This window comes from Amphiprion ocellaris, chromosome 10, assembly GCF_022539595.1.
Source record: "Amphiprion ocellaris isolate individual 3 ecotype Okinawa chromosome 10, ASM2253959v1, whole genome shotgun sequence".
NCBI lineage: Eukaryota > Metazoa > Chordata > Actinopteri > Pomacentridae > Amphiprion > Amphiprion ocellaris.
The window spans coordinates 34,375,260-34,400,302 of NC_072775.1; the positions used below are offsets into that span (position 1 = coordinate 34,375,260).

The 25,043-nt window shown below is 39.2% G+C and overlaps 1 protein-coding gene across 2 annotated transcripts; it reads left to right on the forward strand.

The window, feature by feature from the left end:
- Positions 1–355: 355 nt before the first annotated feature.
- Positions 356–11,367, forward strand: crfb16 (cytokine receptor family member B16). Of its 2 annotated transcripts, none has more exons than XM_035942058.2 (7): positions 356–717; positions 2,034–2,160; positions 4,478–4,668; positions 5,546–5,670; positions 6,640–6,787; positions 7,551–7,705; positions 9,218–11,367. In XM_035942058.2, exons 1-7 carry the CDS (start codon positions 600–602, stop codon positions 9,374–9,376), a joined length of 1,023 nt encoding a protein of 340 aa, XP_035797951.2. In that variant the 5' UTR covers positions 356–599; the 3' UTR covers positions 9,377–11,367. The 2 variants fall into 2 exon arrangements, with proteins under 2 accessions (XP_035797951.2, XP_035797952.2); XM_035942059.2 differs by having other exon boundaries at positions 710–848.
- Positions 11,368–25,043: the final 13,676 nt, after the last annotated feature.

Sequence of the window (25,043 nt, forward strand, 5' to 3'; positions counted from 1 at the left end):
TTTTTGCATCTCTGTGGTCATTTTGGGCCTCTTTGCTGTTCTTTTTTGCTGTGGTTTTGGTAGAAATCATGTTGCTGTGTCCATCAATACCTGGTGACACTCATGTAGCAGCAGATCAGTGAAGGCAAAGATCACACACACACACACACACACACACACACACACACACACACACAGTAACACACACACAGTAACACACACACACAGAACAAAGCATGTTTGTGCCTGTGAGACTCTAAGACTACCTGAGTTGTTCTGTAACTCTGGTATTTAACCTGTAAATCAGCTGAAGCTGCTGATGCCTCGGGGGAACTGACAACTAGTCCGACTGGCTCTGCAGCCCCGAATCCAGCATCCGGCTTCACAAAGACAAACAAGATCTGAGTCTTGTTTGGAAAACAAGATCAACAATCACACTTAGAGGAGATACGACCCTGAAACTGGAAACTTACTGGGATTTTTAACCGTCATCACAGTGGATTTAAAACTTTCATTGTTCTCCTGGATGAGCTGAGAGTAGAGAATATCCAGGTTTTCTTGGCTGATTGTATTTCATTCTAGGCATCAGTTTAAGTGCAGGTGACTGGAGGGATTGGGACATGAAGGAGCTGATGTGGCTGGTTTTTCTCTGCTGCTTTTGGGAGACCAACCCTGTGGTCATGACTCTGAGGCAGACTATGAGTCAGCTGATGATGGTGATCCTGCTGGACCTCAATGGTCAGTTCTCCTCCTTTCAGCCCCTAAATCTGCATCAAGGCTCTTAGAAATGGCTTCAGGTGACGAGATCAATGAAAGGAATCAGCATCAATAAATGAGCTGCAGTGTGTTTACATGTAAACTTGAAACAGGTTTGTGCTTCTGGGATAAATCATTAAAATTATTTGATTTTACAGCTTGGAAGCCTGAAATTCAGTTACTGCTCCTCTGAGTGTTTTTATTTATTTATCATTATGTTAGACTGTATAACAAAGCCGACAAAATCAAAGGTTGATTTGTGTGTCTGCAGGCATTATATGTGTATTTGCAGTTGTTTTGTATCTCTGCAGTTGTTTTGTGTCTCTTTGCAGTAGCTTTGTGTCTCTTTACAGTTGTTTTGCATCTCTTTGCAGTTGGTTTGTGTGTTTGCCATCTTGTTGCATCTCTTTGAAGTCATTTTGCAGTTTTTTTCATCGTGTTTTGTGTCTCTCTGCAATAGTTTTGCATCTAGTTGCAGTTGTTTTGAATCTCTCTGTAGCTGCTTTGTGTCTCTTTGCAGTAGTTTTGTTTTACATACTGACAGCAATGTGAAAAGACGCCATCACGTTTATCTGAAATACAAATATATATACACATATTTCAGTTTCTTCAAATCCAGATGTGTAATTTTACAGTCTGGATGTCTTTAGGTTTGTTCTCAGCTATATTCTAGAATTATTCTCAACTGCAGAAATTAGCAAAAAAAAATACATTCAAAAGTGGGAAATAATGTATTTTACTTCAGTACACACATTTAACAACTATATCTACAAGTAATGTTACAAACTACGCTGTTTACTAACAAAAAATACGTAAAACGTGATGTTTTGTTGTAGATTTAACTACTGAACAATCACAGAGGAATTATGACACAAGGCTCCTGTCGTCTAACAGAGGAGACTCTTATCATTGTTTTCTATTACTGAGACTCTGGAGCATCAATAAAAGTTTTCTTTTTTCATTAAGTTTATTCTGTCAGCTTTATAGCCACAGTGAAGTCTGCAGTTTGTGTATTTAACAGGAGGATTAAACACTTGATGGCAGAATAATTTATATGGTTTAATGTTGTTTCTATAGTCTTAAAATTATTTCTATTGTCTATTTTTATCGTCTAATTAGTTTTTTTAACTTTATCTATTTATGTTTTTATTTCTTTGTTCACTTTAATCTCTTTGGCCCTTTATTTATTTACTTATGTGTTTATTTTACTTACGACTCAGCGAGTCCTAATGATGATAAATCTGGTTCTTTCTCCAACATCTGATGTGATTTAATGCCACATCTTGTTGTGATTGCAGATATTTGGACGCTGCCGGCTCCCAGCAGAGTTTCCATGGACTCTGTGGACATGAGACACACACTGAGGTGGCGCCCCCCACAGGCTTCATGCAACACTACAGTCCTGTACTCCGTCCAGTACCAGGGGTACGTCACAATAATAATAATACTAACTACTGCATGTGTAGAGCAATAGAAAGACGACATCACATAAAGAAAAGTCTATAAAAGTGTGTTAATGTCACTAAACCTCATGATAAAGATGATAAAGACGTTAGAGTAAAATGTAGGTGTAAAATATTCTCATTCACACTGAAATAATATTTCACCCTTCAACAGAAGAGGCAGGGAGTCAGTAAACCTGACGGCGTTATTGATTTCAACAGAGGAAACATTAAAACAACCAGATATCAACATAGAACCTCCCCAGGTTTAAGCCTGACTTTAATACAGGGGTTTTCTACTTTAGAAGTCTTCTGAAATTTAACGTTTAAATGTACAAATGAGGAATGATCTCATTAAAATGCTCAAATTTGCATTAATGTCCAGAGTAGAAATCTGACAATTTGATAAAATCAACGTGGAAATTAATTTTGTTGACAAATTTAAGTGAAAGGTTTTTACAGGAGATTTGGAGTTTCTTTTTCTATTATTCCAGTAATCAGAAAACACTGTCAGCTGTCAAAAAAATAAATCTTCTCCATGTTTGAAGTAATAAAACTTTCTATAAATCAGGTAATGATTGATAGATGAACAAACGTCTCCATGAAACCTCTCAGAATAACGTCAGAAATGAAACTGTAAAGTTTTGTAAGAGCTGCTTGTTGGAGAAAAAACTCCTTTGACTGTTAAAGTTACAGTGTGTGTTTCAAAATTGTAATTGTAATTATTTATAGGAAAATGACTATTTTAACAAACAGAAATCCCTCTGACACTTCCTCCGTTGATTACTTAAATAAAGACAATCATGTTTTTGTCTTACAAGTTTTCTCTCGATATGAAAACAAGGTATTATCTCATTAAAGCCTGACTTTACATGAGCGACTAACATTTGAATGCGCAGTTTTCTCCATTTATTAGCCTGAAAAACGACATGTTGTGGAAGCAAAATAGGCCAAAGTTGATAAAAGTGCATGAAAAAGGTTTACATTTTCACCTGTAGTGTCTCGCTTTAAGTCAAATCAACAAGTTATGAGATTTTTGTGCTGATTTCTTCAGCAGCTTGACTGATTAAATCAGCGTTTCAGCTCTGATAAATGTGCACTTCTGGCTGCAGCAGCTGTGAAAACAAGTTTCATCAGCGTCGTATGAAGCCTTAGGCATAAAAATGTGAAATATGCAGCCAGTTCCTTTAATTTAATGAGGTTAGAAAAACATGCTGCAGGTGTTTGAGCCATTAAATGACGTCAACCAGCAACAGAGGAAAAAAGACACACCTGTTGTTGTCATTATTTGGCAGCTGAAATTTAAATCTCAGGTTGTTCTCAGGAACATTGCTGTGGTTTAGGTGAGCACAGTTCAAGCTTTTAAACCATTTAAATCATAAAATGTGGTTAATATTTTAATATCAGATGCAGTCTGGACACAGAGCAGGAACCAGTGCAGCTTTTTAATGAAATGTTAAGTTTTATTCAATCAGTCTAGATGATATGTTTAGTGACTGTTGCTTGAGTTTGTTTGACTTTTTAAAATTTTATTTATATTGTCTGTAATATAATTTAAATCATTTGATCGTGTTTAGATCTGAACTTCTGACTCCTGTTACTTTTATTTTGTTTTTTGTCAAGCACTTTGTAACTGTTTTTAAAAGGTGCTGTATGAATAAAGTTTATTATTATTATTATTATTATTATTATTATTATTATTATTATTATTATTATTATTATTATGACACATGGTCACATCTGTAGACACTTGGGAAAATGTTGATTCCAGGATTATTTTTAATTGTTGAGGGACGAGTAGTTGGAAGATACATTCAACATGGTGAAACATCTTTCCACAGTTAATGTGCAGAGTAGAGAGAAGAAGGTTGTAGAGGCTGTAAACATGTAAAAAGCTACATATTTATAGTATGTGGCAAAAACGTTTTTTTCTAGAATTAGTATGGTTTTGGTTTTAAATTGTTGTAACATAAATGAAGACATTTCTGAGTTTCTATAGAGGGGTAGAACTTTATATCGCAGTGAAAAATGAACCCACAATGAGGAAAAATGTGGCAGAGGCAAGAAAAAAAAACACCCAGAATCTACTGCTGTGTTCAGAGAGTTAAAAAAGCTCATTCATTTTTAAAAACAGCAAACAGGAGGAGGTTTGTTGGAACTGTTTCACAGCGGATCGATCCTCATCTGGTGCTCCAGTGAGTGTTTATGGCAGCAGGATGGTGGACTTCATGTCTGTGACATATAAAGTGAGATAATGGAGGTTTTCCTGAGCTGACCTTCAGCCTGATGTCGTCCTTCAGGGAGTTCGAGCTGCTGCTCAGGAACGGCAGCTGGTTGGACGCTGCAGAATGCCAGCAGATCCCTGGAACTCACTGCGACCTGAGCTTGGACCTCGGCTCCGACTCGGACTACAACCTGCAGGTCAGAGCTCAGTGTGGCTCACAGCGTTCAGCCTGGACCCGCCTCAGCCGAGCCTTCAACCGGAGAGACAGTAAGACCCGAGCATCCAGACAGAGCTCACACTTCACTGCTGTTTTCACTCCCCCTCCAAAAAATAAAGTGTTTAGCTGTGAAGCCATTTAATTGGTTTAATAGCTCCAGAAATAAAACTCCAACAGGCATGAAATGTGGTGAGGAAAGAGACAGAATAGCTTCCAGCAGATCAGAATGACTGACTAGGATGCATTCTCAATTATTGGCGCTTGAAAACAGAAAAAAGTGCAACATTTTCAAACAAAAGTTCCTTGAAGTGTTTATATACGTAGATCCATATTTCTACTAAAATACAGTCTACAGCTCCCAGAGTGGAACCTTTTCCTAGCCTAGCCTTTAGCCATGCTAATGGTAGCATATTTTCATTGGAAGTGCTACACTGGTTGACGTTTCACCAACTGTTGAGGCTCTAACATCAGTAGAATCTGACATGTGGTACGTTTGACAAAACAACGTTCCAGTCTTTACATATTTTGGTCTACATCTTGTCTAAAATGACTCAAAAGCATCAAAAATTACTAAATATTTTTCCAACAAGACAAGATCCAGCATCAATATCTGACTGATCTAAGCTCTAAAGCTGATTTCTAAAAAGGTGAAAATGCTAAAATGATCAACTCATAGATTTCAGCATCAAAACCTCCCCAGTTGATTACATACAAAATTATACAAAAAAATGATCACGTTCATGTTTGTAATTTTGCAAAATGTCCTCACGTTATAAACTCAGCTTAATGATGTCAGAACTGTAAAAAAAATCACAAATACCAAAAAGAAAGGTGCAGAAAAGTCCTCAAGTGTTGTTCCTGAGTTGTTGCTTCAGAGCAGCTGTGTTGTGTTTTATAAAGAGAGAGTAAAACATGAATGTTGTGCAGCGCTGATGACGGTTCCAGAGATGTCAGTGACGACTTCCAGCGACGCCCTTCAGGTGACCTTCAACAAACTTCCTCCTTCAGCTGCTGTCAGCGTGACGGTGTGGAAGGAAGGCGATGAGATGCAGGTTATTCCTTCTTTCTTTTGGTTCATGTCTCCTCCGTTTCTTCTTCTCCTGAGTTCTTTAACTCTGACTTCTCTTCACTTCCTTCCTGCTGTCTCTCCTCCTTTATTTCATTTTTCCTTTGCCAACTTTTATTTCAGTCTTTTTCCTCTTTCCTTCTCTTTATTTGTAATTTTTACACTCTTATCTCCACTGGTTCACTCTCTATATCTCATTGTTTTCATATATTCCCAGCTTGTAGCTTTAATTTATTTTCCATGTCTCTTTCTTTCTAAGTTAGCTTGTAGGCAATAATAATTTACATCATTTGCAGTATTCATTTCATTGCCTTTTGTCATAGTATGGCTCACACAGGTGACAAATTAAAGGAAAAACCTGAATATTGAGTGGAGAAAAGCTAATCAGTTTCTTTTTATTGGTTGTTGCTCCCGTCTCATTTTTCTTCACTGTTGGTTCATTTTTCACCACAATCTAAAGTCCTGCAGCTCAATGGAAACAGAACCACAGAGAAGGAGAGAGAACTCAGAAATGTCTTCTGTCACTTTGACACATTTAGAATGACAGAAATCACAAAAAAGAAAAAAGTTAAATCTCTTGGATTATTTATATTGAAAACAATTAAAACAAAATCTGGAATCCATATGTCAACAAGGACCCACAGATGTGACCAACACTGGACAAAAATGAGCCTCCAGATATTTATCTACCTCCATGTTTCCTCTCCAGACTTTTTCTCTCTGCTCTGTTCATCATTTGTAGAAAGATGTTTCACCATGCTGAATGTATCTCCAACACCTTGTCACTGTTTTGGAGCCATGCTGCATTTATTTAACTGATCCATTGTGTTTATTTTCCTCTCAGCATCTCTGCTGTGTGGAAACACTGCCTGCAGTTCAACCTAAACCCTCCCTCTGTTTACTGCATCTGTCCCCCATCAAATAAAAACACTGACTTGCTCGTTGTCTCCTTCAGGCTGCTGTGTTCTCGATGCCCTCTGAGCAGACGGTGCTCCACGTCGCCGCCCTGCAGGTGGGAGTGATGTACTGCGTCAGCGCTCAGGTCGTCCTGGACTCTGGGCTGCACAGCAGCAGCACCGACACCCGCTGTGTGTCCATCACAGGTACAGGTTCAGCCTGACCCAGCTCACCTTCGGGACCAGATGATTTCAGCGTAGACAAGATTCTGAGCTGGTTGTCATGACAACGCTGCAAGAAACCGCCCTGACATCGTTTTAAACGCACAAACACAACAACAAATCAGGATATCGTTCTTAGATTTCTATATGTAATAAACTAATTAAACTAGTACCAAGTACCAGATACTGTTTACAGTGAAAAAAAACTTTTTGGAAACTAATTACTCGTTACAACCCACAAGCTTTAACTTTCACACAATAAGTTTCCTGACAAGATAAGTTTTACTGACATAAACATAACCCTGACCCTAAAAACTTCTAAATTCTGTCCGCAAATGTTTTCTCAAGTTTCAAACAATAATTCCAATTTCAACAATGTCCTCAGGTTTCTGATTTCACCTAAAAGTATCACGTCAACGTTCTCACAATCATGTTTTTACTTCCTAAACTTAACTTTCAACAATAAATGTCCACACTCAAAAATCTCCATAAATTAGGTCAAATTTGGAAAATGTCCTCACATAGAATCATTCATGTTCATGTTTTGTTTTTTAAATTAACTGATTCTATGTTTTCATTTTCCCAACATTTCAATTCCAATCAATAAATGTCTCCACTTCCCTAAAATGTTCATAAATTATGCCTCATTTGAGTTTTTAGTTTAAAACTCCTACTTTATTGTCCTGGTTTCTAAATCTCCAGAATCAGCTGCTCTGTCCTGATCATGTCGGGTTCTGACTCCCTGCAGGTGCTGCTGCCTGGAAGAGGCCGACCACCGTCACCGTCACCGTCATCGTCATCGTCATGGCCGGTCTGCTGTTTGCTTTGTTCTGGTCTGTCGTTCACTGCCGGCCAGACGCCTGCCAGACATATTTCCATAAAGAGCCGCTGCCACAGTCATTGGTCAGTCCGTCTCATACACAGACACCAAGAAATATGAAAAACTGAACATCACAATCTGAGAAACAGGCTGGGACCATGTTTGAACTACACTATATTGCCAAAAGTATTGGGACACTCCTCCAAGTAATTGAATTCAGGTGTTCCAATCACTTCCGTGGCCACAGGAGTATAAAATCAAAGACCTCAGCATTCAGTCTGCTTCTACAAACATTAATGAAAGAACGGGTCACTCTCAGGAGTTCAGTTAATTCAAGCGTGGCATCCTGATAGATATTAGATATTCTACGGTCAACTGTTGGTGGTTTTATAACAAAGTGGCAGTAATTAGGAACCTCTTCCTGTTCCAGTGATCCAGTGCACAAAGCAGGTCAGTAAAGCCATGGATGAGTCAGTTTGGTGTGGAGGAACCTGACCAGCCCTCAACCTGATAGAACACCTTCAGGATGAATTACAGGAGACTGAGAGCCTTCAGGTCCAACATCACTGTCTCCTGGAAGATTGGTCAAAAATTCCCAGAAACATTCCTGAACCTTGTGGAGAACCTCCCCAGAAGAGTGGAGGCTGTTAAAGCTGTGAAGGGTGGAACAACTCATATTAAACCCTACAGATTAACAAAGGGACGTCATTGAAGTTCATGTGCTTGTAAAGGACGACGTCCCAATACTTTTGGCAATATAGTGGACCAGCAGTGGTGTTTTGCTGCACTCTGCTGGAGAAACGCTGATATTAGTTGATTTGGGACATAATGATGTTGAAATATGATCCTGTCAGTTCAATGTGACCTGAAGACTCAATTTATTACTGCATATAGATTCAGATAAAACAATTAAGCTCCAAATTAATTAATTCCATTAATAATGAATTTGTATTTAACCAACAGGTTTCTTCTGGCTGGAAATTATGTAAACAAGTGATAAAACACAGTAAGACGTTGTGTTGGAGATGCTAATAATGAATTTTAACTATTTTATGTTCATTTTTGCTAAAACTATCACATCCAAAATGATTTATACAGCCCATAATTGTCACAAATTGTTGAGAAAATGAAGCATGATAATGACATCAAAAAGTGACAAAAGAGAGGAAGACGTTGTGCTGTGAGATGTTTATGGTGAATTGTTACTATTGCAGTGGTAATTTTTGAGACAAGTGCTTCTATATCCAATCAGTGCTGGAAATTAAAATTTCCAAAAAAAGTACAAACCCCGAATGCAGACATGAAAAAATTTTGCTAGCAGTTGTGAGAACCGTCTGATTGATTTCGTGGCAAATAAAGGCTTTTCCATTGATCAAGAAAATGGAATATTTGCACAAAAAAAAAAGTGGGAAAAAAATTAAATATTTTTTTATGTCATGTCCAGTCAGAAGAAACCTGTTGCTACAACAATAATTCACTATACAGCCAAACTTGGTATCCCTTTGAGTGATTTAGGGCTTCACTGTATCAATGTGACAAAAATACAGTTGAATGTGAGATAATATTTAATGTTTTAATCCTCTGTGTTTTTGCAGAAAGGTGATTGGAGCGTTCAAATCCCGATGAGCCCTCAGGAGGCGGAGCTTGGTGAGGTTTGTGAGCGAATCCCGGCGCTGCTGAGTGTCGACTCCGAGCGAAGAGCATCGAAGACAGATGCTGAATTCACAGCACATCTGGACAACCACAAGTATTGAAGTTCTCTGGAGTTTGTGCCACATTCAAAGCAGGTGGAACAAGAGCAAAAAGCTGAAAAACTGAAGGAAACAACGTCCAAATGACCTTATGGATTGTGAGAGGGTCACATCAGACCACAGGCGGGATTTCAGAGTACAGATGTGACTTTCTGACCAGAGTTTGTGGCCTGAAGGAGGCGAAACATGACAATATGTTTACATTCAAGAGACAAAGCTCCGTTATGGATGCAGGAATTCTGACTACTGTCCACCAGAAACAATACAGGAAGCTGGATGTTGTTGAAGTCCACAGAAGGAGGAGGTCAGGGTTGATGGATGGGTCAACAAATGTTTAGCTTGACTCTGCTGTTTGTTTCCTGTTTTCTACACAGAATCAGTGTCAACAAACTTTAACCACAAAGTTACTAACATATCCATGGACCAATAAGAAGATGACATTGACAACATTATACTGAGCTGGAAACAGCATTTTTTTCTTTTCATTTTTGGTGATTGGACTCAGATGATGAGTGGATAGAAGAAAGGACAGGAAGATTTTTAATACAAATAAAACGATACTTACTGTAGAAACTTAAAAGAGCTGAGCCACTAGAACTACAGATGAACTGTCCAGGAACATTCATGGTCATAAGGGAAGGAAACAGTGAAGGTTTCAGGGTTCTTGAAGGCTGGAAAAGAGAAAACAATGAAGACTAGAGGCTGGGGGAGATATAATTATGGTGCACAATAGAACTGAGAAATAGTGGAGGACTATAATGAAATAAAGCTAATGCGAAACAGTAGAAAAATGAGCAGCCACCACTAGCTGTAAGCAGAATTTACCTCAGGGGTCTGTGTGAAATGGTGCAATGGAAAGTCAAACTCAGTGGAATGTCTCTGAAACAACCTGTAAAACCGAGGCTGAAGGATCAATCAGGGTTTAGTGGATTTGATGAGGCTTTGAACTCACCACACCTGAAAAACACATAGAAGGTCGATAACATTCATCATGGAGCATCTACATCTGCAGGGAGAAAAACCAACCACTGCTGAGGAACAGCAACAGGATTGAAGGGAAACTTTAGCTCAGGTTCAAGAAAACACTTTAAAAAACTTGGTGGATGAAGGGAGATATGAAGTATTACTGTAGTACCAGGAAGCATTTTCTTACTGTAGATGTCTGTGGTGGAGCCAGTTTTAACTGTTTTACAAACCTTTGGGTGATGTAATGTTTAAGAGTGTTGTTTTTTAGTGTTTTCTGTCAGAGTATAGTGATTATGACTTTGACAGCTGGTGACATTTATAAAAACATCCCATCATCTGACACAACCCTATCATTTAAATAGGTTTGCTGGGTATGGTTGTGTATTTTAATCAGGCTGTCACTGAAACGTTCATAACTAAACTGTTATCTTGATTAGTCTTTGACAGAAAATAACCTGTTTGTGCATATTGTTATTGCTGGCATCTCCAGTGTGATTTTTTTCGATGGAGGAGATTCTAAAATTGGACAAACTTTTTGAGCCTCCATCAGCTTTTTGAAGTCGTGGAAAACCAAGAATCTCTATGAGAGTCTGTAAGATTCTCTGGCTTTAAAAACTGTAAATTAGTTGGGAACACAGCAGCAGGTACCTATACACTCTAAAAGCAATTTAAACAGCCCACTCCCAACACTTAATTCAATGCATCACTGTAAGATAAGAGAAATCTAGTTTACAGATTTTGATAAATCTTTAATGTAAAAATTATTTTGATTAGTTGTTTTGACATAATAATGTTTTCCCTTCTACACTAGTTCATTTAAAACCGCATTCAAGTTGAAGTTACTTTAGGAAATTGGCTTGAGAACTACATTTTTTATCACATAGTTCAAGATGTCAGGCCTCCTTCATCTTAACATACAATTTCAGGCAGTTAATTCGAAATACCTTTGACTGCAGAATCCCTCTAACTCAGTGTATTTTCTACAGTTGAACATAATGTCATTAAAAGTTGCCAAAACTGCAAAAACATGCAGATTGTTTTATTGTTCTTTGTTGTTGTTGTTGAGCCCATACGTTATTTCTTAGAGCGTAGGTCGACTTTAAGGACTCATGTTAGGTAGGATAAAAATTTAAGGTTACAGAAACAACCCTTCAATGGGCTCACTGAGTTTCCTTTGTCACGTCGGATCCAACATCTTCAACTGAGACTCCAAAACAACAACAAACAGTAGTTACTGGATGCAACTCCAGTTCTCTAAGCATGAAGGAAACTGAACTATACAGGTTTGATCTATTAATCTATATGGTGGGTTATTCACTGATCAGGCATAACATTATGACCACCTACCTAATATTCTGTTGGTCTGTTTGTGCTGCCTAAACAGCCCCGACCCATCGAGGCCTAGACTCCACTAGACCCCTGAAGGTCTGCTGTGGCATCTGGACTCCACTGGACCCCTGAAGGTGTGCTGTGGTATCTGGACTCCACTAGACCTCTGAAGGTGTTCTGTGGTATCTGGACTCCACTAGACCCCTGAAGGTCTGCTGTGGCATCTGGACTCCACTAGACCTCTGAAGGTGTTCTGTGGTATCTGGACTCCACTAGACCCCTGAAGGTCTGCTGTGGTATCTGGACTCCACTAGACCTCTGAAGGTGTTCTGTGGTATCTGGACTCCACTAGACCCCTGAAGGTCTGCTGTGGCATCTGGACTCCACTAGACCCCTGAAGGTCTGCTGTGGCATCTGGACTCCACTAGACCTCTGAAGGTCTGCTGTGGCATCTGGACTCCACTAGACCCCTGAAGGTGTGCTGTGGTATCTGGACTCCACTAGACCCCTGAAGGTGTGCTGTGGCATCTGGACTCCACTAGACCCCTGAAGGTGTGCTGTGGTATCTGGACTCCACTAGACCCCTGAAGGTCTGCTGTGGCATCTGGACTCCACTAGACCTCTGAAGGTCTGCTGTGGTATCTGGACTCCAGTAGACCCCTGAAGGTCTGCTGTGGTATCTGGCACCAAGATGTTAGTAGCAGATCCTTTATGTCCTGGAACTTGCGAGGTGGAGCCTCCATGGGTCAGACCAGCACATCTCACAGATTCTCCATTGGATTGAGATCTGAGGAATTTGGAAGCCAAGTCAACATCTCAAACTCATTGTTGTGTTCCTCAAACCATTCCTGAACCATTTTTGCTGTGTAGCATTGTGCATTATCCTGCTGAAAGAGACCACAGCCATCAGGGAATATTGTTTCCATCAAAGGGTGAAGATGGTCTACAACAATGCTGAGGTAGGTGGTACGTGTCAAAGTAACATCCACATGGATGGAGAACCCAAAGTTTCCCAGCAGAACATTGACCAAAGCATCACACTGCCTCCACCAGCTTGACTTCTTCCCATCGTGCATCCTGGTGCCATGTGTTCCCCAGGTAAGCAACGCACCTGGACATCCATGTGATGTAAAAGAAAACATGATTCATCAGACCGGGCCACCTTCTTTCATTGCTCCGTGGTCCAGTTCTGATGCTCACATGTCCATTGTTGGTCTTTCAGTAGTACACAGAGATCAGCATGGACACCCTGACTGGTCTGCAGCTATGCAGCTTCATACACAACAAACTGATGCACTGTATATTCTGACACCTTTCTATCAGAACCAGCATTAACTTATTCAGCAATCTGGGCAACAGTAGCTTGTCTGCTGGATCAAACCACATGGGTCAGATTTCCTCTCCACGTGCATCAATGAGCCTTGGTGAACCATGACCTTGTCATTGGTTCACCACTGTTCCTTCCTTGGACCACTTTTGATAGATCCTGACCACTGCAGACCAGGAACACCCCACAAGAGCTGCAGTTCTGGAGATACTCTGACCCAGTTGTTTAGCTATCATAGTTTGCCCCTTGTCGAACTCACTCAAATCCTTATGCTTGCTCATTTTTCCTGCTTCTAACCCACCAACTCTGAGGACAAAATGTTCACTTGTTCCCTAATATAACCAACCCACGAAAAGGTACCATGATGAAGAGATAATCAGTGTTATTCACCTGTCAGTGGTCACAATGTTACGCTTGATTGGTGGATGCTGCTGTTCCACACAGGTTTTCCCTGGATCAGGTACTTTATCTCAGTGAAAGAGGTTCTACAGGGATGGTTCTGTAGTTGAAACATCCACAAAAAGAACCACAAGTTACTACAATGGAAAATGAGGTTAGTGATCAGTCCTAAATTGTCTTGAGATGCTAACTGGATGTATTTTCTTGACTGTGTCTGATCCATTATTAGTTTATTGAGGCTTAATTGTGGGTCTGGATTCAGGGTTGATAACAACAATTAACACTGTTACTGCCCTAGTTTGGATATTTTAACACCAGAGTGTTGCTAAAGACAAAAACGAGAGGAGGGAGCTGAAAGCATGAGTGTAACAGACAAAGACAACAACATTAAATGTTAATTTAACAGTTCTACATCCGTAGCCACATAAGGTAAATGTTTGTTGTTGTCTTTACTATCATATTTTCTTTTTAGTTAAGAAACAACTGAACTAACTGGATTATTTTTGTGCAAATGAGAACTGTGAGCAGTTTCACTCTTTCCTTGTACTCATTAATGCTCAGTTAATTTGAGAAATGTCTCAGTTCATCTCTCCTCCTGTCAGTGTAACAGCAGGTATCTTTGTACTGTTTACATCTCATTATGGTCTTGGTTAGCATTAGTTTGGACTTTGCCCTAATTTAAACTAGAAATGATTTAAGTTTCTCACAATCTACATTTTCTTTTCTTAATGACCAACTTCAGCTCCTCCATGGTCAGAATCATCCTTTTTCTCTTCATCCAGACTTTGAGACTTCAAAAGAATTATAATTTAACCGTTTTTATTCACTCATGCAGGCAAAATAAGAGTGAGCTTGCACTGTCTGGAGTTATTAACCTTTACATTATTAAGCACAGTGTTCAGTTCATTATAGTTCACTTTACTTCAAAGTGGTGACTCATTTGCACATCAATCATACGTGCATTTTGCTTATTTCAGTTCTGGTTTATGTTATATTTCTGCTGCCAAAGACTTGATCTAAGCAGTGTAGTGGTAGAATCCCAATAATCATTATGTGAGATCTTAATAATTATTATCAGTGTCAATAATCCATAATATGTAATCAACAATCAGTTATTAATAGTAGTGGGTAACTTCTGAGCATTAAGCACACGAACACCTGTGTACACAGATGTCTAGGTCACTGTGACCTGTACCAGCCTGACCTGTGTTGTTTTGCTTATCTAAGTGCTTAGCAGGTGCTGTACTCATTATGGTGCCTAGCACTACCTGCACCAGTATACACATGCTTCTATTTTTTGTCATTAAAATGAGATGATGAAAAGACTGTAACCGAGAGATGCCCTGATGAAGGTCTGATGTACCCTGATGATGTGCTTCTGGGTCAATGTGACCTGGGTCAGTGTAGCCCAATGTACCTAAGAAAAGATGATGTACCGCAAAAAGATAAATAAAATGGTGTGATGAGGATGGACATGGAGCCAGAAGGGGAGGGCAACCTCCTCCTGGTGAAACTGCCCATCCCTCATTATTTTTTGGCAAGTACCAAGAAGCCCAGACACCACTAGAATCGAAACTAGTGATATAATGGTGTCAAATATAGGAGGCCTGTCATAAAAGAAGGATGGGCCTGGGGCGTGGAAAACCACCAGGACCAAAACAGTATAAAAGCCAGTGCATCAGGTGGGGTCTTCAGACATACCCCGGGGCATCCCTCAGTGTGGTTGACCTGTACTTTGAGGAATAAAACACAGCTTCTTTGAATCTGAAGATTGACTCCTTGATTCTTCCCTGCCTTTATTGGTGAGACTTAGGCAGTTAGTATTTCTTTTTCGTTCTGCAAATTCTTTAGAAAATCAGAACTCAGAGCCAGAACTGAAGAAGCCTCAAGTTGTGAAGACATTTTTCCACAACAGCAGCAGCTCAGTCAGGGAGATGGGCCACATCGCTGGAATACAACACTTCTTCTGAAATGAAGGAAACACTGCACTGGCTGTGTGCTAAGAAAAGCAGCAACAACATCCTGAAATCATGTCTGAGGTAGACAACAACATGTACAGTGAAGGATCAGAGGAAAACAGGCAGCAGTTTGTCAGTTTTCAAAGGTTTATGGTTTATTGTTTTCTCTATCCTTCAGTAGGAATCATGTTTTTATCACAAGTCAAAGTCAAAATGATCTAATAATCACATTTGAAACAACAAGAGTTGACCAATGTGATGCACAATTAAAACAGACAATGAAACACAATGACTATAAGACAAATCTAAAGAAAATGACAATATAGGAATGAAAGGTTACAACAAAATGAAAAAAAAAATTTTAATTCAGATATTTTCACTTTTCTATAGATTAGCTAGTTTTGATATAAACTCTATCACCGAACACAGGAACAGCCATCCCATCCTTCTCCATGAAGGCTTTCACTTCTGCTCTCAACTCAAAAAACCTCTTCAAGACGTTTCCCCTGCTGAGCCGACGTACCTCGGTGAGGTAGAGCAAATCCTCATATGTTGACTGTATTTCTTCCAAAAAGGGGTGAAACTCCTGGTGCTTTTAGCCCCTGGATCTGATGTGGTTGATGCATTTCACAACGACAGACATCACATTGTCAAACTTCAGGCATTTGCTGCAAAGGGCCTGCTGATGGATAATGCAGTGCAGAGCAACGGCCTTCTCCACACCCTCCTCTTCCAGTTTTCTTTGAACAAGCACCACCAGTCCATTTTCCTCCCTGTCATTGATGGCGCTCCGTCGGTTGTTATTCCAGCAAACCTCTTCCATGGCAAACCAGCATCCACAATGGCATCACGAAGCATCTCCTGAGCATTGGAATCACTGTGAACAACTTCTCCATCACTTCAAAACTGTTGTCGACACCATGTTCATAAATTACAAGCTGCGCCATGTCAGTGATGTCATCAAGAGGACTGAGTTTGCACAGAAACGCTTTGCTTTCTCACGCAGTTGCTCATATATATATATTACCTGACAGGTCAGAAATGCACTCTGCCACTGTGTTGGCTGAAAGGCTGATGCTGCTGAACTGACACTTCTTTTCTGGACAGACTATACTTGCAGCCTGTAACATGCACTTTTTGATGAAGTCGCCATCTTTGAATGGCTTTCCTGCTTTAGCAATCATCTCACTCACCACGTAGCTAGCTTCGACTGCTGCATCATTCTCTTTACCTGCTTTCTTGAAGAAGTCTTGTCGCCTCAGTAGACATGTTTTAAGACTGTCGACCCGGTTCTCTCTGTCATCTCCCTGGTATTTTGCATCCTCCTCAGCATGTCTAGTTGTGTAATGACGTCTGATGTATTCCTTGTGTATCGCCACTTTCTCTGTGCATATAAAACACGTCGGGCTGCCGCGGTGCTCAACAACAAAATATTCCGTCTCCCACTTGTCCTGAAATTGTCTGTGCTCGTCACCAACCTTTCTCTTCACGGCTGGTTTTGAGAAGGACGTGACTGAGGCTGGATATATTTTCCTTCCTTTTATTGCTTCCACTTGCTGTCGCTCTGGAATCACGTTTCAAGCAAGTGACTAACGTTGCTAATTAGCGTTGGCTAACGTGACAGCAAATGCCACCGGAAGCTGTCATGAGCCTGAGCTATTTTGCAGTATATGTATTTTTATATATTTATTATTTAAATAATTTTTGCGGTAAAATAAACATTTTGTAGCCTAACAAATTAAAAACAACATACAAATGTAAAAAATAATAATCAAAACATATTAAAAGAATGTTAAATCGAAATAAATACGGCGCTGGCTGCTGATTGGCTGAGAGACCGTAGCATGAGTCTCCTCCATCTCCCATGTATACCGTTCAGCATCTCGCTTTCTCCATTTCACATAGACGTCTGATGGCTGCACAGTGTTGCTCCCTTCCCTCCTTTCCTACACATACAAAATAATATAAACATAATAAAATAGATATAAAGTCGCAGGGGACTCTGGAACCTAACCCCCTCCACAGAGGATGGACCACTGTATATAAAGTAAAAGCAAGCGCAGCATGTGGAAGATCTCAGCAGAAAGGCCACCTTGCTGATCTCCTCAGTAGCTCAACAGGCTGAACGGCCCTGAAACAGCGGTCATGAGTGTGAATCCAGCTCGTGGTGCTTTGCGATGGTCCTACACCAATCTCCAGTCTCTCTCACTGCTGTCAGTGTGAATTACGTGGAAGCGTACGAGGAAAGCGGCCAGACCGCATGAACATTAAACTTTGATGCCAAGTATGGGGTCACAAAATATCGTCCCACGGGCCACAAGTTTGAGACCCATGCCCTAGAGCATACACAAGTGAAAGAGGAAAATGAGTAACTCTGCACTAGGCTGGACCAGGAGGGCCCACAGTTTCCACAGATGAAAGAGAAACAAGGAAGTTCTCTGCTTGACTCTGGACCATAAGAACACAGCCTACACAAGTGAAAGAGGAACAGGAATAGCTCTGCACCAATCTGACCAGGAGGAACCACAGTTTCTGCAGATGAAAGAGAAACAAGGAAATTCTGTGCACCCATAGGAACCCTGAAGGCCCAGAGTCATCGCAAATGAAAGACAACAGGAGGAACTGTGTCCCAGTCATGGACAGGAGACCTCCTAGTCTCCACAGATAAGAGAAACAAGGAGACACTCTGCACCACTTTGGACAAATGAAATCTAGAGCCTCCATGAATGAAGGATGAACAGTCTGAACCAGGAAGCTCTGTGGTCTCTACAGATGAAAGAGAAACAGGAGAAACTCTGCCCCTGTATGGGCTTGAGGATCCTAGAGGACACACAAATGAAAGAGGAACAGATAGTCTCCACCATCCTGGACCAGGAGGCCTCGAAGTTTCCACAGATGAAGGACTACCAGGAGTAACTCTGCATCAGTCTGTACCAAGAGGACCCAGAACTATCACTGATGAAGGAGAAACAGGAAGGACTGTGCACCAGTCTGAATCAGGAGGGCCCATCGTCTACACAGATAAAAGAGGAACAGGAAGTCCACTGCACCAGTCTGGACCAGGAATGACAGTTTCTAGAAGTGAGATTAGAACAGTGGCGACAAAATTATTTTTTTTCTTTTGATGAAAATATTTTTACAAACATCAATTCTCCAATCACTGACAGTCTTTATTGAAAAACTACAAAACAAGGTTATGCAAATGACCAACTATTCATCAGCATGAAGGGTAAGTAGATGGTTCTGGCTGTGCTGGAGTTAACTTACACAATTTATGGTTCATGTGGACAGGATTATTTTTCCAATATTCCCCTGGTCTGGCTGGATGTTTGGGCTGGTTGTCCTGCTGCAGAAGGAATCTGGGACCATCAGACGCCTCCTGATGCTGATGGAGAAGAATCCTAACATCTAAAGAGCCTGAAACAAAATACTGTAGATCATTCAGCTTTTTGATTGTTGCTGGGGAACATGGAACTTGATCAATAATAGATGAATTATGACTAAACAATGCCTCCTGATGCTGATGGAGAAGAATCCTAAAGTCTAAAGTGCCTTAAACAAAGTGTTGTATGTCACTGAGTTGTTGGTCGGTGGTTGGATGAACATGCAGTTTGATCACCATCAGATGAATGAATAATGAAAGTTCTCTGCAGCTCCCAGACAGAAGTAGCTGCATTAGCAGCAGCAGAAGAAGCATCAGCCTCAGCAGCAGTAGTGTCTGGTCATAGTAGCAGCAGTAGTAGAAGGCTGGATGCAGTGTGTGTTTGCAGCCACTAGAGGGCAGCAGTGGAACACTGATAATCCTGATGCAGCAGCAGCATCACATGCAGACCATAGACTGGATATTAAACTAGACCATCACATCCCATTGATCTGGTTGATCAGACATCAGAAATGTCAGCTGTGACGTGTTGTGTTTGATCAGTAAATCTCACATTTAATCTCATAAATAACATGTTGGATCGCTGTCTCACAAGTAAAATTATGTTTGGGTCATGGCATTTCAAATAGTCCTATTGTTAGTATGATCTCTACTTGGCATTTTATGATTTGCTTGAGTTTTTTTCTATCATAAAATATGGATATTTAGAAAGATGTTTAAGAAGTTTGAGATTAAAATATCAAATACTTTAAGAGAATCAATTGTTTTTTTTATTGACAGTTGTCACACTTTCAGCAGTTTTTTCACATTGACATTTGAGGCAATTTGAATCTAAATACCTCAGCAACCATGAAAAATAACAGCCTGAAAATGTCATTGATTCTGAATCTGTAATAGTGGACAAGTAGATCAAACAGTGTCTGATTATGGATGAGACATGAAAATAAACTGATCTGACAGCAGTTTGATCACAGCTGGAGTTTGAATAATGGAAAAATGAGGAATGTGTTAATTTTACTCTAAATTTTTAAAATATCAGTCTCTCAAACTCTTTCAAATAAATAAATCTACATAATTTTTCTCTTACATGTTTAAGATGACGATAGATGTTTAACATACATCAATTTAGTATTCAAGATATTTCATTGCATTGAAAAATCATATAAAACAATAACAATGAAAAAACATCTATGAACTGAATTGTTATTATAATTGTATGCATTCATTGGTTCTTTGTTGATTAATACGTGTTTGTGACTTTACTTGGTGTCAGGATTAAAATGTTCTGCTTTGTTAATCTGTGGTTTGTTTTCATTATTTATTGATATTTAATAGTGAGCAACAGATTTTCTGCAGCAGGTTTTTCACCTCTGCTTGTATTTATACCTTCAGGATGAATTTGTCAGCTCTGAGTTGAGGATTTGATCTGTTTTCTCACGGATGAAGAACACAGATGCTTCCTGCAATGATTCTTTCAGCAGAGTTGATAGTCGGAACTTATTAAAGTGAAAAACCACAGCTAACGGTGCCACAGAGCAGAAACCCACACAGGAAAAGAAGTTTGATTGGCTGTCAACATTCTGAAAACACTGAGAACAGATTCATATCTGCTGCTGTAAACACTCATCAGCTCCCCTCCTTCTCTGTGGTTTGTGTTCTTTCTTGGTTTCTGTCAGCCTTGTTTCCACTCAGACCTCCACCTACAGAGTTGAACTGAGCCCAGTCACCATCTGAAGCTCGTGTTCTGCTCACATTTGGGAGGATTTACAGGTTTTAGTGATTAAAGATGGATGTCACTGTGTCCACTCTGCTGTTTGTTCATGTGTGGAAACAACAGTGTCATCAGCGTAGAGGTTTACATCCACACTGACACAGTTCTAAAAGGTGATTAATACACAAAGTGAATGATGGTGGAACACAGATCTGAACCTGGTGGTTCATCCACACCTGCTAGTTCACAGAGGAAACCTCTGTGTTCATCTTTATCTCAAACTGTTGAACTCGTCTTCCTGTTTAGCTGTGAGCTAATATTTGTATTTCTGAGACTCAGTAACTTCAAACTACAATTAGATTTATTTGTGGGATCAACATACCACACCTACAGACAACAATGTTTTCTTCAGTTTATTGAAAATGTTGTACTGAATAAATGTGAACAATCTTTAACACATTGATTCTATATTTAAAATAAAACAGAAAAGAAAGAACTGTGATGTTAAATGTTGAAATATGTACAAGACAGCAAATAATTCAGTTGAATTTGTTCTATTAATGTCACAATTAAAAAGTTAAAAGTAAAGTTATAAGAATAGAAACATTTTTACTGCTGTATCTAACTCCACATTACAACCAAACGTAATCAGTTGCTTTAAAATCCATTTAAAGCTGTTTATCAAACACAAATATTGTAATTGTATTGTGTTTATCGATAAACCTGTTGCACTCTACATAATATTTCATTAAAAAAAACCATAAGACTCTAATATTAAAAGAACAAATATCATGTATTTTCACATGTAGGATGACGATCCAACATGTAAATAAAGAGATGCATTTTATGACCAAGGAAAACATGTCACAGCTGATATTTCTGATCACTGATCAAAGACATGAAGGAGACGTATTGATGATATGTGACGGTGAGAAAAGTCCAGCAGCAAACAGTCAGTCAGCATGTGTGCAGTTGGTGGACGGTCCCTTGTTTGTGAGGATCATCATCAGAGAGATTCCACAGCAGAACACCAGACTCTTCACTATCAGCACTGTGGACAGCAGACAGAGCAGCTTCACCTGAGACTCAGACTGGAAGGACACTGACAGACAGACAGACAGACAGACAGAGAGACAGACAGACAGACAGACAGACAGACAGACAGACAGACAGACAGACAGACAGAGAGACAGACAGACAGACAGACAGGTGATTATTGATAAAGTGAACAGAGTGATGTGCAGCTGTGATGCAGCAGAACATTGCAGCTGTCCATGCAGAGAGGCAGCAGCTGATCTTACAGTGAGCTTGCTGCAGAGCTGGCAGGTCTGCTGGTTCTCTCTCTGGAGGACAGGAGGCTGCTGGAAACAGAGAAGGAGGGAAATGTTTGTAGGTGCAGTGAGAAACATCAGAGGTGTTTGCCAGCGTCTCCACATGAAGCTGAATCAGTGCTGAACACAGTCATCCAGCCTTCATCACCTTGTTGTGTCTGGGCCTCCACTGTTCCTCCCTCGTGCTGGACGTAGCAGCTGTATTTATATGTGCCGTCCTGTTGCTGATGGATCAGCCAGATGGAGGCGCTGCGTCCCGGCTCTCTGATCTCCAGCTGCTCTCCCTCAGCAGGGTCCACATCCTCCAGCCGCTCGTCCTCCTTCTGTCTTTTCCAGGAGAAGCGGACCAGAGGAGGAAACATGGCTGAGGCCAGACACAGCAGGGAGCTCTTCCCCTCCAGGTGGACTGTGGATGCTGCTGGGTAGACGCTCACCACGGCCTTCACTACCTGCTCATCTGGAGGATGGATGGATGGATGGATGGATGGATGGATACATGGATGGATACATGGATGGATGGATGGATGGATGGATACATGGATGGATGGATAGATAGATGGATGGATGATAGATGGATGGATGGATGAATGGATGGATGGATGGATGGATGGATGGATGGATGGATAGATGGATGAATGGATGGATGGATGTGTGGTAGATTATTGGTTTACTGATCATGACAGAATGACAGATTATTTAACATCAAATATTTTGCTGTCTGCACAAATTGACACATAAATGTAAAATAACATAATATAAAATCATATAATTTCAGATAAGAGGATGATTTCTATCATCATTTTCTACTATGCTCAAAATCCAATCTTTGAAAAAGGCAGTTATCTATGGTGACATCCAACTTTGGGATAGCTGCCTCCTCCACATACCACAATCTAACAGCAAGGCCTCATTCAAAAACCATCTTAGAATGCATTACTTCCCGCTGAGCAGTAATCCAGTCTGACAAGTATAATGTCTGTTTCTGCCTTGTTTCTTCTTCTGTTTGTCCCTGTTGATTGAATCATTGCTCTGGTGACTCATATCAACGTGTTTAAATGTAATATAATGTAAGATTACACTCACTAATGTGCTATGGTTAGTATTACCATAAACATGATGGATATTAAGATGTCTGTTTTGACTGATGTGATCTGGAAATGTGATCTTTTGATGTGAGGTTGTTTTCTTTTTTCAGACCCCAGGAAGAGTAGCTGGTGCCACTGGAATCAGCTGATGGGGATCCTTTTAAATCAATAAATCATTTTTTGACCTACTATTTTCCAAAGTGTATTTATTTTTATATATTTAAAGCTATGTTAAGCATCATTTACATTTTGTCTGTTGTAACTTTTATTTTCAACAAATCTTTTGTTTGACATTATAATGTTCTCTATGATGCATAAATAATAAGAAACTATGAAAAAATTTGCTTCAACTAAAGTATTTTCTAATTAAAGATGCATCATCATATAAACAATAAGCATCACTGATTTTATTTTGACAGATTCTAATTTTTCAACTGTATGACAAAATTAAATCATCAGTTATACTTTCTTTCAAATACTCTTATAACGAGGACAACATTAAATTATGCTTTGATCATTAAAACACTAATCTAAAAATCATTTGCAATAACTAATTTTTCACACAACTAAAATAATTAGAAGACACAGAAATAATATTCTGTCAGCATCAATTCACGTTATAGAACAAAACAGAAACATAAGTAATATAATAAAAAAAAACTGTGTTAGATTTTCATTTCTATCTGATATTAAATATTTACCACCTACTAATTTCATTAAATATGTGAAGTTATATTTAACATCATATATACGTTATATTTATACACCATTTATTAAAATACTAATTTATGTTTGTTTGCCATTAAATGGCATCTGATATGGTATGAAAATGAAATATTAAAGCAAATTTGTGTTTCAATTTAAAAACACATTTATATATTCACTGAATGTTTTCTTTTATGTATTAAAATATTTTTAAATAAAAGATGCATCATTATAGAAAGAATAGTTATCATTAATTTTATGTTAAACAAATAAACAGTTAAGTTATATGTTGTTTTGCACATTTTTATATAGGTAAATATGGAATTATGATTTAATCATTAAAAACATCAATATGTTTTCTGTAATGTCATTTAAATCATTAATTTCTCAGAAATTACATTTTTAAACACAAATAAAAACAAAATAAAATAAGAAGAATACGATCTGTCTGATATGAATAAAGAATTAAGCCAAATATGTTTGTAGTGTGTTATTCTGTATTACAGATAAATAATATTCATTAAAAAATATTGATTATGTTTAATGTCTAGTTTATGTATTGACACATGATCAGCTAAAACACACTTGTCACAGAATCAAACACTAAAGAAAGAAAAACACTGAATATTTGTAACATCACTGATATTTGCAGAAATAAAGAATAACTTTAGTTGTTCAGTCAGATTTCAACATGTTTCCACACATTATTGAGCTTTTCTTATGGAACAGTGGCTGCAGATGAATCCTCCACTAATGATGGAAAAACTAATATTTAAAGCCTGAAACAGCACAAACTGACTTTAAACACATTTTCAGCTTCACAATAAAACAGCAGAAGAAAAGAAATGTTAGTTCTTACCTGTTACATACAGTTTAGTTCCAGAGCCAAAGATGAGGACCACAGTGAAAAAGCCTCGTACAAAAACCTGCTGCTGAATGTTTGCTCAGTTCTACACACTGTAGCACATCTTTCACTTCTCAAAGATGCTTCTAGAGATGAAAACATACAAATATGAATCAATCATGAAGTGATGGAGTAACAGTGGACTGTAGTTCTCTGAACTATGTGATCCTGGACTGTAGTTTACTGCTGTCTTCATGTCACAGACACTGTTTGTTGATCTGGAGGTTTTTGTACAGACTGCAGGTAGAATGGATCACTGTGGAGATTTGATATCCCACAGCTGCAGTAGTAGGAGGCTGAATGTTGGAGTTTAACTTTATCTAGCTTCAACTCAACGCCGTTCTGTATCTTCACAGAAGAGAAATCATCTTTCTGAGGATGATTGTAACCTGAATCTATGTTACCATCCCTTCTATCAATATCAAGAATCACTCTGAATGTTTCTGATTCTTTCTTCTGGTACCAGAAGACAAAGGGAGAATCACACTGATCAGTTTTACAGCTGAAGGAGGCATTTTGACCGACTCTCCTGGTCAAAGTCAGATCGTCCTGAATCAGCTGTGCTGCCATGGC